Consider the following 16385-nt stretch of genomic DNA (forward strand, 5'->3'; position numbering starts at 1 on the left):
GTCTTTCTCTAATACATTCTAGTTCCATCCACGTTGTTGCAAATGGCAAGATTTCATTCTTTTTGATGGCCGACTAACTAACGTTGCCATTGACTTTCATTGTGACTCCACACCATCACCCCTACTTGGGGAGCCCCAGGCCCATTGTCAACACACAGCTTGTGTTTTTGCCAGGAGCCTCCATGTCCCCACACTGTTGACAGTCCCCATGGCCCCCTTGGTACAGGCAGATCTAGGGCCTCTTACTCCACCCACGCCCCAGGTTCCCAGAGGAGGCCCCCCTCCCGCTCCTCCCATCCTACACTGCAGGTCACTGACCCCACTTGGAAAACACCAGCCTCACCATATAAGGAGCTCAGGCCAGGCCTGTGTGCTCAGCGATGGCATCTGCTTGGTGGCCCTGCCTCATCTTGGCCCTGCTCTCTGGCTTGGCGGCCTCTGGCTTCCTAAGGAGCCCCTCCCGGCCACTGGGGGTAAGTCTGCCCCCTCTTCACCATCTGGGCTTGTCACATGGGCAGAGGCAACAGGATGGATGGTCCTCTATGTGGGGCAAGGAGGAGACAGAAGGCTAGGCAGTGAGCTACAGAGGACAGAGCTGGGTGTTGGGCTCTTAAATCTCCCTGGGCCTCTGTTTCCCCACCTGTTAAATGGGCGATGCACCAGGAACCGCTCAGCTCACTGAGGGGCTGTGCAGGCCCATATCTGAGACAAGGGCAGAGGACTCCAGAAAGGGCTGAGCTGAGCCTTGTGGGGTACACCCCTAGTGGGGGTGCTCTCAGGGGAGGCCTCAGGGGCTTTGGGCCCAGAGCAAGGCAGAGTGGTCAGGGTATGTGAGGCAGGGAGAGAGCTGGTTTAGTTCTCCCAGCCCTGCTCCTCTGTGAAACCTGGAGACCTTCCCTCTCTGAACCTCAGTTTCCATAATCTACTCAGAGCCCTTCCTACTCTGAAGTAGCTCTGGGTAGGCCCTATGTCCAGAGGCCCCTCAAGGGGTGTGTGTGTGTGGGGGTCACTGCTGAACCCTGGCCTCAGCCCAGAGCCTGCTCCCAGGCCATGGTGGCCTTGGCCTTGGCTTGATCCCTGTGTTTGTCTTTGTTTTTGCAGAAACGGAGCCTCCCGGAAGGGGTGAGAACTTTCACCAGGGATGGGGTGGGGTGAGTCAGGGCAGGATGGAGCTGGCTGCCCAATAGCAGAAGGGGTGGGCCATAATGGCAGGTCCCTGACACTGGACAAACAGCCCACAGCCCTCTGCCCTGTCAAGACTCCCATGCGACTCAAAACCCCTGGGAGAGAGTGTCACAGAACCGTGCTCTCGGATCTCTCTGGATACGGCGCAGGACCACTCTTCCACCAGCCCCTCCTTCCACAAACACTTACCCAGCACTCACTGGTACCAGGGCCCGTGCGCAGGGCTGGGGACACACATCCTCATGAAACATCTTTATATCCTGCCAGATGTCTCCCTCGGCCTTCCCTCAGTCCACCGTCTGCATTGGAGAGAAGGTGCTGGGGGCATGAAGGTCGTCCCCACACACTCCCCTTGTCTGGGGACAGAACTGGGCAATTACCAAAGGAGAGGAGGAGGGTGGGGTGTGTGCAACTGTGATTTCTTTCCAAGTGGAGGTGAGCAGGAGGAGCTAGGGTGATCTAGGGCCAGAGACTTGGTGTGGCTGGAGCACAGATGATCAGAGAGGCAGGACCTGCCTGAGGGACCTCAGAGCCATGGGGAAAACCGTCTTGAGGGTGATGGGGAACGGCAGATTTAGGTTTTTATAAGATCTCCCCGCTACAGCTGGCTACATGTTATGTAAACAGACCCAGGGTTAAGGATGTGGAACAGGGCCCTCTCCCTCTCCTCCTTTCCCCTCCCCCTCCACTTGGCACCAACACAGGCAATACCACCCAGCATGAAGTTCCTTCTCATGGTGCAAAACCCCTCCCCCAGGGGCTTCTTGGTGCTGAGCTCTAAGGTGAGCTGAGCTAAGGGGCCTGTGAGGCCAGCGAACAGGGAGAGGCAAAGGTTGAATCAGACAAGCATGCCGCCCAACAAGGAGCCCCTGGTCTCCGAGGGGGAGAGAGGTGCTCAGAAAGGCCAGAGAATCCCAAAACCGGGGTAGACAACTGAACACGAAGGTGGAAGATGCCGCCCAGGCTCCAGACACGGTGACTGGGAAACTGGACTACCAGGCAGGGGCTCTGGGCTGTGCGGACGGAGCCTGGAAGGGGAGCAGCCAGGTTGAAGGTCTGGTTTCCCAGAGGCAGATCACCACCCCCTCCTGCAGGTCGTCAACGGCATCGAGGTCTACAGCACCAAGATCAGCTGCAAGGTCACCTCCCGCTTTGCTCACAATGTTGTCACCACGAGGGCTGTCAACCGTGCAGACACCGCCAAGGAGGTGTCCTTTGACGTGGAGCTGCCCAAGACGGCCTTCATCACCAACTTCACCTTGTGGGTGTCACCATGGCTGCTGGCTCCGGCGGGGGAGGGGAGTCTGGCTCAGCTTGAGCCCCCAACTCTCCTTTCTTACAGGACCATCGATGGTGTTACCTACCCTGGGAATGTCAAGGAGAAGGAAGTCGCCAAGAAGCAGTATGAAAAGGCTGTGTCCCAGGGCAAGACAGCCGGCTTGGTCAAGTAAGTATGGACCCCCTAGGACTTAGGGAAGAACGTCTGGGCTACAAGGGCTCTCAGAGATGCAGACAACAACAGCAACAGCCATTATTATTATTAGTTATTATTTCATTACTATAGCAAAAGTTGCCCGTAATTTTCACATTACCCCATTTTGAAGTGGAGGTAAGCAAGGCTCAGAGAGGGTAGGGTTTCTCCTGAGGGGCTGAGATTGAAACCGAGGGCCCGAGCGCCCGAGAAGTTCTGCAGGGCAGTCATTGTCTGGCACCCGCATTCAGGGCCTCAGGGAGGAAGCTGGAGAAATTCACAGTCTCGGTCAACGTGGCAGCGGGCAGCAAAGTCACGTTTGAGCTAACCTATGAGGAGCTGCTGAAGAGGCACAAAGGCAAATACGAGATGTACCTTAAGGTCCAGCCCAAGCAACTGGTCAAGCACTTTGAGGTAACCAACCACCCCTGCAGCCCCTGCTGAACCTGCAAGGGTGCGGGTGCAGGGAAGGGCCCTGGGGCAGTGCCCAGAGCAGGGTCAAGAATGCAGAAGTCGGCCCCACCATGGCTGAGGAGCATAGGAGCTGAAAGCCAAAGGGAAATGCTTTAGTGGTAGCATGGAGGCCAATATGGCGGGTGATGGAAGAGCCCTGGGGTCATGGACCCGTCCACAGCTCTTGAAGCCATTTTCTTGGTGGGAGACACCAGGCTTAGTCATCATGAGTTGTCTGGAAGTTGTCCCTGTGCCCTCACCCACCATCTCAGTCCCCTTGGCCTTGTTCTGGAGTTCGGCCTCTGCACTGTCACTGAGTGACCCCTCCTTACTCTTGCCTTTTCCAGATCGAGGCAGACATCTTCGAGCCCCAGGGCATCAGCACATTGGATGCTGAGGCCTCATTCATCACCAATGACCTCCTGGGCAGCGCCCTCACCAAGTCCTTCTCAGGGAGGAAGGTGGTGTAGATGCCTCTCAGGCCTGGGAGGGGGGCAGGGGCAGGAACCCTGAAACCAACAGGACAAGTGTGAACCCTGGGGCTTGGCCGAGGCAAGTGTGTGTGTGAGAGGGGAAGGGGGAAATATCCACAGCCATTTCCTTTCTCCTGGGGCACCCCAGTCAGGAGTGAGGCTGCTGGAGGCAGGGGCTGCCAGCTGTCGATGATCTGCCAGAGGAACTGGGGTCTCATCTGTACTGCGGGGACAGAGTGACCATTTATAAGGCCAGATCCTGTTCTGCCTTGGGAAGTGGACAGGGCAGGTGACTGTCCATTTTACAGATAAGGACACTGAGGCCAGGGGGAGTCATTTAGGTCCACTGATGCCACACTGAAGGGTGACAGACAAAAGGGATTCTCTTGGTGTAGGTGGTTGGCTCCAGTTCCCAAGGCCCCCAGCTATCCCAGGGGCCTTGTTTGTTGTGGGCAGTGAATGAATAAAGTTTACATGAATAGCAAACCTTAGTCATTCGGGACTTCCAAGTCAAAGCCAGAGGAGCACAGCTCAGAGGGCTCCTGGCTGTTGCAAGGCTGTGCTTTTGCCTTGGGCCCCCGCCCTCTCCCTGCCCCCTTCTTTCCCATCCCCCTCTTCTTGCCACCAATACATGCAATACCACCCAACACAAAGTTCCTTCTCATGGTGCAAAACCCCTCCCTGAGTGGCTTCTCGGTGCTGAGCCCCAAAGTAGGCTGAGCCAAGGAGCCTGTGGGGCCCAGAGAACAGGGACAGGCAAAGGCTGAACCAGACAAGAGCCCCTGGTCTCTGAGGGGGAGAGAGGTGCTCAGAAAGGCCAGAGCTTGCCAGATGGTGGCAGGACTGCCCAGGCGCCTATCTGCGGGCTCCTCCTGTGGGGGTTTGGCCTCACTCCCCAGGAGAGAGCACAGTCGACAGGCCCTGGCCACGCTGAGCGAGGCCCTCCATCACCTCTCCCAGGGCCGTGTGTCCTTCAAGCCCAGCATGGACCAACAGCGTTCGTGCCCAACCTGTACAGACTCCCTTCTCAACGGAGATTTCATCATCACCTACGACGTGAACAGAGAGTCTCCAGCCAACGTACAGGTACCTGCCAACTGGCTTTGCCGGGCTGGTTGATTCTCCATCACCCTGATAGGGTGAGAACAGGTACGGGAGGGGCTGCAGTTGCCTCTTGTCCCCAGACCCTGGTCCTCAGCCCAAGGCCGAATTTCCTGCACAGCCTGGGTATGGAGGACGGTCCAGAGCCTTTGTGTGGCACCCCACAGTGGGTGGGAAAGAATGGCCTTTTCTGGAGCTGGTAAATGTCTGGCTTCTATTTGCAAGAGTTGCTAAAAGCACTTGCCTGCAGTCTCTCTCTCTCCCCTTTCCAGATAGTCAATGGCTACTTTGTGCACTTCTTTGCACCTCAAGGCCTTCCCGTGGTGCCTAAAAATGTGGTCTTCGTGATTGACGTCAGTGGCTCCATGCACGGTCGGAAAATGGAGCAGGTGCGCTTCTCTCTGCAACTGGGGGTGACGTGTGGCAGGGAGACACATTTATTTGTAAGTGGACAAAGCTGATATTCCCAGTGAAAGAGGAAGAAGGGAGACAGGATCAAAAAAAAAAAAAAAAAAAAAAAAAGCATCTGCCCCCTTTTGCTGCAGAGTGCAGGCCCCAGTGCCAGCCACGCGGGGAGACAGCCGGCCGTCTGCTGCTCGTTCCCAGCTTCTTGTCTGCGTGCCCTTCTCTTTCCCAGACAAAGGATGCCCTCCTCAAGATCCTGGAGGATGTGAAAGAGGATGACTACCTGAATTTCATCCTGTTCAGTGGGGATGTGACCACCTGGAAAGACACCCTAGTTCAAGCCACTCCTGAGAACATCGAGGAGGCCAGGACATTTGTGAAGAACATTGATGACCAAGGAAGTATGAGCAGAGGGAAGAACAGACACATCCTGTCACTCCCCTTGGCCGGAGCAGTCTGCCTCTCCTGTGCCTTGGGACAGAGCCTCTGCTGGTCTAGGCCCTGCAGACCTCAGCTGGGGGTAGAGGTGGGATAGGGGGCGGCTCAGGCTTCTTATTGGGGTGTCTTCTTTGCAGTCTAGGGGAGCCCACTCTTCCTTTCTCTAATCCTTGATCCTGGAGCCCCACTGGTCACGGCAAGATAATGCCACAGAGAACCCTTATCCTGGGTCGCTCCTTAGGGAAAATGACAAACGACGCCGACACTGCTCCCCTCTCCTCCCAGTGAGCATGCCTGGCAGCCCCCCTGATAGCTTTCCAAACTGCTTTTACAATCACCTTCCGGCAGCCCCGACAGGCTGGTCCTTTGGTCCCCAATGAAAGAGTAAGTCATTCATTCATCACTCACCAATTCACTCGGTCAATATCTACTGAGTACCAGGGCGTGTTGGCTAACAGGGTCCTTGGGCCCAAGAGCGGGGCCTGCTGCCCTCTCCTCCTCCACCCCGGTACTGAGAACACCCTCCCACGGTTCTGTCTGTCTGTGTGCCAGTGACCAACATCAACGATGGGCTGCTGAGGGGCATCAGCATGCTAAACAAGGCCCGGGAAGAACACAGTGTCCCAGAGAGGAGCACCTCCATCGTCATCATGCTGACCGACGGGGACCCCAATGTTGGTGAGGCAGGCGGGTGTGGCTCTGAACCAAAGCCAGCGTGCTGTAGCCAGTGAGCTGCAAGATCTTGGGCGGCTCTCCCCAGGGTTCCTCGTGGTCTGTGAGCCCTGCAAGGGCACGTCTCCCCTTGCCAAAGACCGCCCCATTCCACCCCCCTCCCCCCCCCCCCCCCCCCCCCCGCCTGCCCAGCTCTGCTGATGCATGCAGGTGTCAGACAGCTCCAGACAGAGCTGATCCAGCTAGTTGCTGGGGCTGGGGCTGGGGCTGGGGTGTGAACACCCCTTTCTCCTGCAGGTGAAAGCAGACCTGAAAAAATCCAAGAGAATGTACGCAACGCCATTGGGGGCAAGTTCCCCTTGTATAACCTGGGTTTTGGCAACAATCTGAACTATAACTTCCTGGAGAGCATGGCTCTGGAGAACCATGGGCTGGCCCGACGCATTTATGAGGATTCCGATGCCAACTTGCAGTTGCAGGTATGCCTTGTCTTGCATACCTCCAGGAATGAGGAGCTCATTACTTCCTCAGACAGCTGTTCCAGCGAATGACAATTTCACTCTCTAGGAAGAGCCTCTTGGGCTGACATCTACCTCTAGCTCCCTCTTATCCATCAGTGGTGGTTGATTTTGTCCTCAGGCTACACACAACAGACTTGCTTCCTCCACAGGATTGCCAGATCAAATACAGGGCACCTGGCCAAATATGAACAACTTTTTAGTGTAAGCACGAGCCCAAATATTGCAGAGCGCTCTGTGTTAGTTTGCCAGGACTGCTCTAACAAAGTACCACATGCTGGGGGTGGAGTGGGGGGCGGGCAGTGGGCTTCAACAACAGAAATTGTTGCCTCACGGTTCTGGGGGCCAGAAGCCCAATCAACCCCGTCTGCCGGGCCGTTTCCTTCTGAGGGCTGTGGGGGAAGGGTCTGTTCCGGGCCTCTCTCCTTGGCCTGTGGATGGCCACCTTCTCCCTGTCTCTTCCCATCATCTTCCCTGTGTACCTGTCTGTCTCTGGGTCCAAATTGCCCCCTTTTCATAAGGACACCAGATATACTGTTTGGGACCCACCCCAGAGGCCTCATTTTAACTTGATCACCTCTGTAACCACCCTCATCCCCAAAACAGACATGTCTTGAGAGAGTGGGGGTAAGGACTTTAACATGTATTTTGGGGGCACACAATTCATCCCATAACAGACAAACTTAGACTAAAAATTAGTGTGCCATTTACCTGACATTCAAATTCAACTGCATGTATTGTACTTTCATTTGAGAACTTCAGCAGCCCCATTCCTCCCCAGTGCAGGAGACAGTGCCTGAACCGGTGCAGAGGAACCCCCACCCCGTGCCTCCGTGCCTCTGCCTTCTCCCTCTTGATCTCTGTGCTCCTGTGCCTTGTCACCTCCTCTGGTCGGCCTCTCCTCCTTTCCTTTTCTCTTTCTTGCTTTCATTCCAGCAAACATTTCTCGAGCACTTTCTATGTGCCCGGAACTCTGTCCTTACCTTTCTATTCTTCCCAGGTTCTACCTGAAGGGGGGAGGGCAGGGAAGCCTCCCACGAACTGAAGGACACGATCAGGGCCACGAGGAAGTGAAGATCAGGACCTAAGATGGGCACAGCCTGGGGGACTCAACGCCTAGGGAAGCACCAGTGGGCACCTGCCCACCCTGTCCTCTCCAGATCTGCCCTGTGGCCTGAGATGACCAGGTCCTCCTTTTGGACTCCAGGGCTTCTATGAGGAGGTGGCCAACCCGCTGCTGACAGGCGTGGAGATAGAGTACCCCGAGAACGCCATCCAGGACCTCACCCAGAGCGCTTACCAGCACTTCTACGATGGCTCTGAGATTGTGGTGGCTGGGCGCCTGCTGGACGAGGACATGAACAACTTTAAGGCGGATGTAAAGGGCCACGGGGTGAGCTGAGCCAGGGCCGGAAGGTGTGCTGTGGATGGGGGATCGGCACCCATGTGGCTTGGCCCCCTGCCTGAGGGTCCAGCGGTGGTGACCCCAAGCTGGGTCCAGGCCTCCTGCCCTCCAGCCTCTGGCCTCCTCTCACCCCCACCTCAGGCCATCAATGATCTGACCTTCACAGAGGAGGTGGACATGAAGGAGATGGAAAAGGCCCTGAAGGAGCAGGATTACATTTTTGGGAACTACATAGAGCGGCTCTGGGCCTACCTCACCATTGAGCAGCTGCTGGAGAAACGGTGATCCTAGCGACCCCTCACACAGCCAGGCCCCACACCTGGGCCTCCCACACTGCCCCACCACCTACCTGCGCTTGCCCCTGTGCTGGCTTCACTCTGGGGGAGCCCAAGAGGAGGAAGACTCAGCCACACCCCAGGACGTGCCCTGCCACACGCCCTGCCAGCTGCCTTCCCCTCTTCTCAGCCCAGCCCCAAAGAATGTTTTCCCAGGGGCAGAGCCCAGCCTGACATCGGGGGCTCAAGCAGCATCCTGGGAGCACCTCGGGGACAGGGGCGGGCCTTGGCACCCTGTACCCCACACCCCGCATGGGCCCGCAATGCGGTGAGGCTGAGCACAACTGAAGGCTTGGGTCCTTGCCCGCAGCCCCCAGAAGGCAGAGCTTGGGCCTATTTGAGAGAGCCACGTCAGCCTTCCTTGAGGTGGGATAAGCCTCCAACGCCTCTGGTGCAGGGTCCGGCACATGCTGAGTGCTCAGGGCATGGACATTATCATGAGTGATTGTTGGGATGCCATTTCGAGCCCCTTGTATCTTATAGTGGGGAAACTGAGGCCCAGCCTCAGACACAGCCTGTCCATCTGTCCCAGGGAGCTGGTGAACCAGTCTTTTTCTGAGAGCTAGTGGGTTCTACCCTGGGGAAAGGCGTTCCCAGGCTGCCTCTGGGGCTCTAGGCCTGGTTCTGGGAGTTACAGCAGAGGAGGCCAAGCAGGGAAAGGCTCTTTGACTGACACTCCCACCCCTCCCCACAGCAAGAATGCCCATGGTGAGGAGAAGGAGAACCTCACAGCCCAGGCCCTGGACCTGTCCCTCAAGTACCACTTTGTGACTCCACTGACCTCCATGGTGGTGACCAAGCCTGAGGACAATGAAGACCAGACAGCCATCGCTGACAAGCCTGGAGAAGGTGGGCATTGAGAGTGGAGGCCAGACTTCGAAGGCCTTCCAGGCCACTGGGGCCTTGGGTGCCCCGAAGAGGAGTGAGCCAGGCTGGTGAGACCCAGACTTGCTGAAGAGGGGCAGGTCCAGGGGGCATAGAGGGAGATCCGGCCAAGGGCTGGGGAGGGTGTTGTGGAGCAGGTGAATCCATCAGCATGGACAGTGGGTAGGGGGTGAATAGGAGCCTCTGGGTCTCTAAAGGGTTGTGAGTCACGGGACACCTCGCCCAGGGTCACTTCAAGGAAAGGGACTTGGCTGCAGCATGGAAGGGCTCAGTCAGACAGGGAGAAGCACTTCCAGCTTGAAAGTTAGTCCCAGAGCATGTGCCTGGGAATTGTGAGAGGAAAAGGCCTTGAGGCCTTGGACCAGGCCTGCTCAACCAGACTCTAAGAGGGGACTCCTAAGTGCTCCTGTACTTGGACGTGGGGAGCAGAGAGGTGGCATGGGGCGGCACAGGAGGCAAAGAGCTGGTCCGGGCCAGGCCTCTGGCCTCTAGGAGCCCCTGGCTCCAGGAGACACATAGTGGTGGGGGGTCCGTTGTTGGCTGGGAGGCCCACAGCCTGGAGGTGGGACAGGCAGCCAGTTGATGGCATTGATGCCGACACCAGGAGTCTGTGGCTCCTAACACATTTCTCCTCCTCCTCCCACACAGGGCCTGCAGATACGGAAGGTGAGCTTCAGCCAGCAGTTGGGCAGGTGTCCCAGGAGGGGGACAAGAGAGAACCAAGGAGGCCCTTCCAAGTGCCCAGCCCAGGGAGGGGCCCTTAGGACATCTGCGATCAGGTCCCAGCTCTGCCACCAACTCACGAGCCACCTTGGTCCAGGCTCTGCCCTCTCTGAGCCTCATCAGGTCCTTGTCAGTTGTCTGGAGGTGGCTTCCCCTTACTAATGAGGGACAATCAGTATGAGAGCATTCTGTGATCTGCAAAAATTAGCAAATTCACACATCGGACACTGACATGCCATTAATCCCGCAGCAACCCTCTAAAGGAGTCCTCTCATGGTTCCCATTTTATAGTGAGGAAACTGAGGCATGGAGAGGCTAAGTCTATTTGTTCGAGGACTTAGTCAGAAAGTGGCCAAGCTGGGACTTCAGCCTGGACAGCCTGGCACCTGTGCCCACTCTGGGATTCATAGCGCTCTGTGTGTCTCTCATTATCAAATTGCATCCTTGCCCCCAGTAAGCCCAGGACCACCAGGCAGGGGCTCCCAGCCCCTCCCAGCCTGCCCCACCTCCACCGATAGGTGGTTCAATCCTAGCAGCGCATCTGGACCAGGTCGTTGTTCTTCCCTCAGCACAGCCCTGTCAGATGCAGTCACTGGTGTGCACGCGTGTGTGCATGAGTACGTCGGGAGGGGGGTTACTACCAAGGACAATAGACAGTTTTGAGCTTCACCCCACCCCAACTGGGGAGTGGGAGTTCGGGGTGTGGGATGGTGTCTGCTGTGAACACTATTCATGACAGGGAGGCAGACGATCTCATGGTGTACATATTAGCCACATCACAGAGCCATGACCCTGGCATAAAAATGACATCCATATTACCACCAGCCCTAGAAAGGAACTCCCTGGGCACGCTCCCATTTCTGAAGCCTACATGAGGAGTCACATCCCAACCCTCTTGTCTACCTGGGTTGGGGCTCTACTGGAGACTGGTAGCCCCAAGCCAGGTAGAAGGCATGGGGTTGGGGGAGAGGGAGCCCTCAGACCCAGCTCACGACTGCCCGGTTGCTTCCTTTTTCAGTGGCCCGCTCCATGGCTTATCTGAGTGAGTATATGGCAGCAGCCACAGCCCCCCTACCCCCACAGGGAGTCTCCCCAGAGACTGGCCCCATGCCACATTCTCCCCCAGAGTCCTTCCTGAACCCGCTCTCTGGAACAGACAGATGGTTGGGATCCCGAGGAAATGGGAGGCGGTTTGAGAGTATGGGGAAGAGGGAACGGGAGGCGCACGAACCAGAATCCGGATGTGGGTCCTGGCGCCTCCCCAGGCCTGCTTGTTTAGCTCAGCCTCTCCCCCCACTGTGTCCACAGCCAGCTACCAGCCTCCTCAAACGCCCTACTACTACGGTGAGTTCCCCCGCCTCCTCCTGAAGTGAGAGCCGGGCCCCAGAGCCCAGAGCCTCCTACCTGTTAGGAGTCTATCCACAGGAGCCGAGGGGTGAGGGGAGGGCGCCCCGGAACAGTAAGTGAGAGGTCCCGGGAGCCAGCCCTTTCTCTGATGTGCTCTCAGTGGATGGGGACCCCCACTTCATCATCCAAGTCCCGCAGAGAGACGACGCCATCTGCTTCAACGTCGATGAAGACCCAGGCACAGTGCTGCGCCTCATTCAGGACCCCATCACAGGTGGGGGCTGCGGACAGGAGCCGGGGCCAGGCCCTCATTCTGCCCATAATGCACCGTCTTTATGTGCAGCTTACACCTTGTGGGGCCACAGGCTCACCAAGCCCCCGGCACCCAGTGGTGTTGGAGAGACGGTTAGGGGTGAGGGGGGCCCAGGCGAAGCCTGTGTCTGGGAAATAGTTTTGCTCTGAACACCACTCCCTGGCCCAGGCAGGGGGCAGGTCTGCAACATGGGTCCTCAGCTGCCAGAGGGACCCAGGAGTGTCTAGGAACAGGGAGGGTTGGCTCTGAAGTCCTGGTCTCGTCTTGGGGATCCCACGGCGTGTGGGATCCCTTAGCAGGTCTGGCTGGAGGAGAAGATGCATCCTAAAAACCAGCCTGGATTCAGAAAGGTCTCAGTGGCCCCTCACTACCCCATCCCTCTGGCAGGCCTCACAGTTAACGGGCAGATCATCGGCGAGAAGGGAGGCAACTCTGACTCCAAGAGCAGAAAGACTTACTTTGGCAAGCTGGGCATTGCCAGTGCTCACATGGACTTCCGGATGGAGGTGACACCGGAGAAGATCACCCTGTGGAGTGGAGCTGCACAGAGCACCTTCAGCTGGCTGGACACGGTCACAGTCACACAGGATGGGTACAGCCCCGCTCCTGGGTCTCAGAGGTCTAAGGAGCCTCTCTGAGGGATGTGGACAAATCCCAGAATGGAAGACCCACAGGGGTTACAGGAGAGACTGGTGGCCTCAGAGTTCAGCCCTTTTGCCCAAGGAAGGGTGACCATGATGGCCCCAGCCAGAATTGGTAGCTGGACACTTCACAGGACTGATCTTTATTTATTTATTTATTTATTTATTTACCTTGAAAGAGAGAGAGAGAGAGAGAGGTGAGGCACAGAGAGAGGGAATTCCAAGCAGGCTCTACACTGTCTGCACAAAGCCCGACTCTGAGCTGGATCTCACAAACCGTGAGATCATGACCTGAGCCGAAATCAAGAGTCAGACGTTTAACCGCCTGAGCCAGCCAGGAGCCCCCACAGGACTGATCTTGAGGGAAGGGCTGTGTGGACGTAAGCATTAGGGGGACCTGCAATCTAGTAACACACTAACCCTCAGTTTCACCTTCTCTAGCTGAACTTGTTAGCTCTCCAACTGCTCAGCCTCTCCTAGGTCTTCAAGTCACCCAGAGCCCAGTGGATAGGGCAGGGGCGTTACTCCCAGTGAAGCTCAGAGAGGGGTGGAACCTACCCCAGGTCACACAGGAAACCAGTGGCTGAGCTGAGGATTGATCCCATGTCTCCAGACTCCCAGGACAGCCCTGTCTTCTGCTTACGGAGGAATGAGGATACACTCTGTAGAGGGCATAGTCAACACGCATGAGGCATCTTCTCTCCACAGTCAACACACATGAGGCCTCTGAGATCGTTTCCAGAGTCTGTGTGCTCTTGGGTGTCATGTATGGAGAAGGCCCTATCGAGATACCCTTGATTCAGATGCCCAGTACGATGATCACCACTGGGCCCCGCTTGCTGACTTCCTTCCTCTTCTCTCCTAGGCTGTCTGTGACAATCAACAGGAAAAAGAACATGGTGGTCTCCTTTGGAGACGGGGTTACTTTTGTGGTCGTCCTGCACCAGGTGTGGAAGAAGCATCCCGTCCACCAAGACTTTCTGGGCTTCTATGTGGTGGACAGTCACCGGATGTCAGCACAAACACATGGGCTGCTGGGTATGGAATGTTTAAGCTTCAGATTGTTCAGGAGACATGGTAGAGGGGAAAAGCCACATGAAAGACTGTCCTCGTCACCCTGGACGAGCACACAACACCCAGTCAGCCTTCGTGTCAACCCTGCAAGACTAGAGGCTGTCTTACCTATGGTGATGGTGGAGGCTGACAGTGTGCAGGGGCTGACAGTGTGAATGTTTCTGTTCCCAGGACAATTCTTCCATCCCTTTGACTTTAAAGTGTCCGACATCCACCCAGGCTCTGACCCCACAAAGCCAGACGCCACAATGGTGGTGAAGAACCATCGGCTGACAGTCACCAGGTGACAGAACTCTGACATCCTCGCCCTGCCCAGTAACAAGACAGGAGGAGAGAGCCCTCTCTGCCCAGACACATTGGCCTGGCAGGCTCTTGTCTCCTGTGGGGTACCTACCCTAGTTTCCCTCTGGGGTCCTGACCTCCCCCACCCCCCACTCTAGGCCCCTCCTAATCAGGAAAAGGCCAAACTTGGCCCCCTAGAGGGAGTTAATCATTTGATCTCTTTCTTGACCAAAGGGTTCCTGGACTCACAATTGGCAACTTCACACCCTTCTCCAGCCTTAGGACCTTGAGTGTAGCAGCCGTCTTGCCTGCCCTGTGTATATCACAGTGTGTCTTTCCTTTTTCCCAGGGGATCCCAGAAAGACTACAGGAAGGATGCCAGTGTCGGCACCAAGGTTGCCTGCTGGTTTGTCCACAACAACGGGCAAGGGCTGATTGACGGTGTCCACAGCGACTACATTGTCCCCAACCTGTTCTGAGTAGACATGCCAGCTCCTGCTGAGACAGCTGGCCCAGCTCACCTGGCCTCTGGAACAGGGACACAGCCCAGGGTCTAAGGGAGGGTTGTGACAATAAAGCCCGAGGGGACACTGCCACCCGCCATGTCTGCATGCCTCTGTAAGCCCCTGTTCAAGGGATCAGGCAGTTGGGCCCCGAGGTAGCTCAAAGGAGGGGCTGGCTGCTAGGAAGGCAATTCCCTGGGGCTCTCCCCTGGTGTGAGTGAAAGACCCGGCTGGTTGGGGGTAGCGCTTTTGGGAGCCAAGTGTATGATGGTTTGGGAAGAAAAAAAACAAGAATTGACTCTAGTGTGAAGGGGCTGAGAAGTCAAGAAGGGTTGAGTGCATTTCAGAGTCCAGGAGGGTAATGAGAAAAGTCAGGGCTCATGGCTCAGCAGCCCCCATCAGGACCCACAGGCCTGAAGATCTTTCTATGACGCAGAAGCAGAGTGCTCCGGAGCGGACATAGCGTGCAGCTCATTATGGATGTCCTTCCTCCCTCCATCTTCCCATTATCTAGATGTCCACCCCCACCCACCCACCCATCCTCTAGCCATCCAGCCATCTATCCATTCAGCAGATAAACCCAACATTCTGGGCCAGAGTCTGGGGGCACACAGCTTTGTGCCCATTTCCTTTTCGCGTGGGTGCCCCAAGCCTGTGGCAGCTAGGCTGGAAATCCCTAAGATCCTCCAATCACAGCTCATGGTGACCACCCACTCTGCCCCCACAGTAAGTCCTGGGTGGGGTCAGAGGTCGGGGATCAGATAGAGATTCCCAGAGGAGGGGCTCTGAGGGCCCTCAGCCTGGACAACCCTCTCCCACCCAGACAACTGCAACACCCCTTCTCGGGTCTCCCTGCTTCCACAGAAAGACTGTGTAGAGCAGAACCAACCATCACTCCCTATCTAAGACCCTATTAATAACACCTCCCACCCGCTGATCTTGGGAGAAAGGCCAATGTCCTACCTATGGCCTGTCCAGCCTCACCAACCCCACACACCAGGTGTCTCGCCTCACTTTCAGGGTTCCACACATAGACTGCTTCCAGTTCTGCGAACCTAACCCTTCATGTTCCAGATCCTTTGCCTCTGCACTTCTCACTGCCTGAGGGGCTACGGGCCTGCTGGGCAGAGGGTACCCATTGCTGGAAGCAGTGGGCAGCTTTGCTTGATGGCAGGGCAGGGAACACAACCTCCTGGACGAGGTTTGAGTTAGACTGGGAATGGCCACAAATGCCAGTGCGGGTGAGGGTGGGATCTGGTGATGGGTCACCAGGAAGTTCCCCCACCCCCCACTCCAGGGTCCCATCGGCTTGAGTCAGAACAGGGTTTCGCAGGGTCTGGAGGCCTGGCGGAGGGTACTGGGGAGGCCAGTCCAGGAGAAAACCTAAGTGGCCAGGCCCTGCTACCTACTGGGTCCCGGGTTGACTGAGGAACCATGTAACTTTAAACCAGTTTTCACATCTGTAAAATGGGGAGAAAGATCCTGCCAGATGGTGTAGACACATCATCATTATGGTTTCTGGCCCTCCTGAGGTGCCTGTCTTTGTCCTTAGCCTCCAGCTAGTCTCCTGGCCCAGCGAGTTGGGAGAAAGTCAGGAGGAGGTCCCCAGCCCAAATTTTGCCCCTTCCCTCCAACAGTCAGGGAGACCCTCCACACAGGTAAAAGCCAGGGGCACCCTGTTCGCTCCCCAGTCCTAGATCATCCTGGCTACACCTGTCTCTGCCTACCCCCAGCTTTCAAGATAGAAGCCATGCTTCATGGCAGGGGGCACTCAGCCAGTGATGGCCTGGTCCTGCGTCTCTACTTCAGCATCCGCTTCCGTCTCACCCCATGGCACTGCACCTTCCCTGACTTGGTGCACAGTGTCCTCGCTCTAGGCCTGGTGTCCTTGCCCTCCTTTTTCACTGGGCTAACTTCTCTTTATTCTTCAAAATCCAACCCCAACCATGCCACTTCTAGGAACCCTTCCCTGACATTCCCCGGGCTCTTGGTGGCACCTGGTTGTTCTCTGGGTGGTAGCTGTCACACGAGGCAATGTGTCTCCATGGTATCCAATGGACCTGCAGCACTCAGCCCCTGGCCTGGCCCAAGTGAGTGCTGGAAAGCACTCGGTGAACAAAACAGCGAAGGGCACGGAACTCCTTTCACCTGTTCACGGAGA

The 16385-nt window shown here is 56.6% G+C and overlaps 1 protein-coding gene across 4 annotated transcripts; it reads left to right on the plus strand.

Moving 5' to 3' along the window:
* The first annotated feature begins 358 nt into the window (after window positions 1-358).
* On the plus strand, window positions 359-14317 carry ITIH3 (inter-alpha-trypsin inhibitor heavy chain 3). 4 transcript variants are annotated; one of them, XM_045493153.1, is made up of 22 exons: window positions 359-473; window positions 1102-1122; window positions 2280-2446; window positions 2528-2632; window positions 2908-3070; window positions 3457-3570; window positions 4543-4668; window positions 4956-5126; window positions 5321-5489; window positions 6079-6204; window positions 6496-6677; window positions 7924-8109; window positions 8263-8402; window positions 9151-9305; window positions 9990-10007; window positions 11083-11106; window positions 11373-11408; window positions 11572-11685; window positions 12112-12343; window positions 13231-13403; window positions 13611-13722; window positions 14071-14317. In XM_045493153.1, the coding sequence occupies exons 1-22, from the start codon at window positions 381-383 to the stop codon at window positions 14198-14200; spliced, it is 2757 nt and encodes a 918-aa protein (XP_045349109.1). In that variant the 5' UTR covers window positions 359-380; the 3' UTR covers window positions 14201-14317. The 4 variants fall into 4 exon arrangements, with proteins under 4 accessions (XP_045349109.1, XP_045349110.1, XP_045349111.1 ...); XM_045493154.1 differs by having other exon boundaries at window positions 12112-12316; XM_045493155.1 differs by having other exon boundaries at window positions 4956-5072.
* The last annotated feature ends 2068 nt before the right edge of the window (window positions 14318-16385 follow it).

The sequence above is a fragment of the Leopardus geoffroyi genome, chromosome A2, assembly GCF_018350155.1.
Source record: "Leopardus geoffroyi isolate Oge1 chromosome A2, O.geoffroyi_Oge1_pat1.0, whole genome shotgun sequence".
Taxonomy (NCBI): domain Eukaryota; kingdom Metazoa; phylum Chordata; class Mammalia; order Carnivora; family Felidae; genus Leopardus; species Leopardus geoffroyi.

What these genes read in the sequence shown, in the direction of transcription:
- ITIH3 (XM_045493153.1), top strand. Translation starts at nt 381, where the DNA reads ATGGCATCTGCTTGGTGGCCCTGCCTCATCTTGGCCCTGCTCTCTGGC. An exon ending in CCGCTCCATGGCTTATCTGA is followed by an intron (nt 11,107 to 11,372) that starts GTGAGTATATGG and finishes CTGTGTCCACAG; the next exon opens with CCAGCTACCAGCCTCCTCAA. An exon ending in CCCGCTCCTGGGTCTCAGAG is followed by an intron (nt 12,344 to 13,230) that starts GTCTAAGGAGCC and finishes CTTCTCTCCTAG; the next exon opens with GCTGTCTGTGACAATCAACA.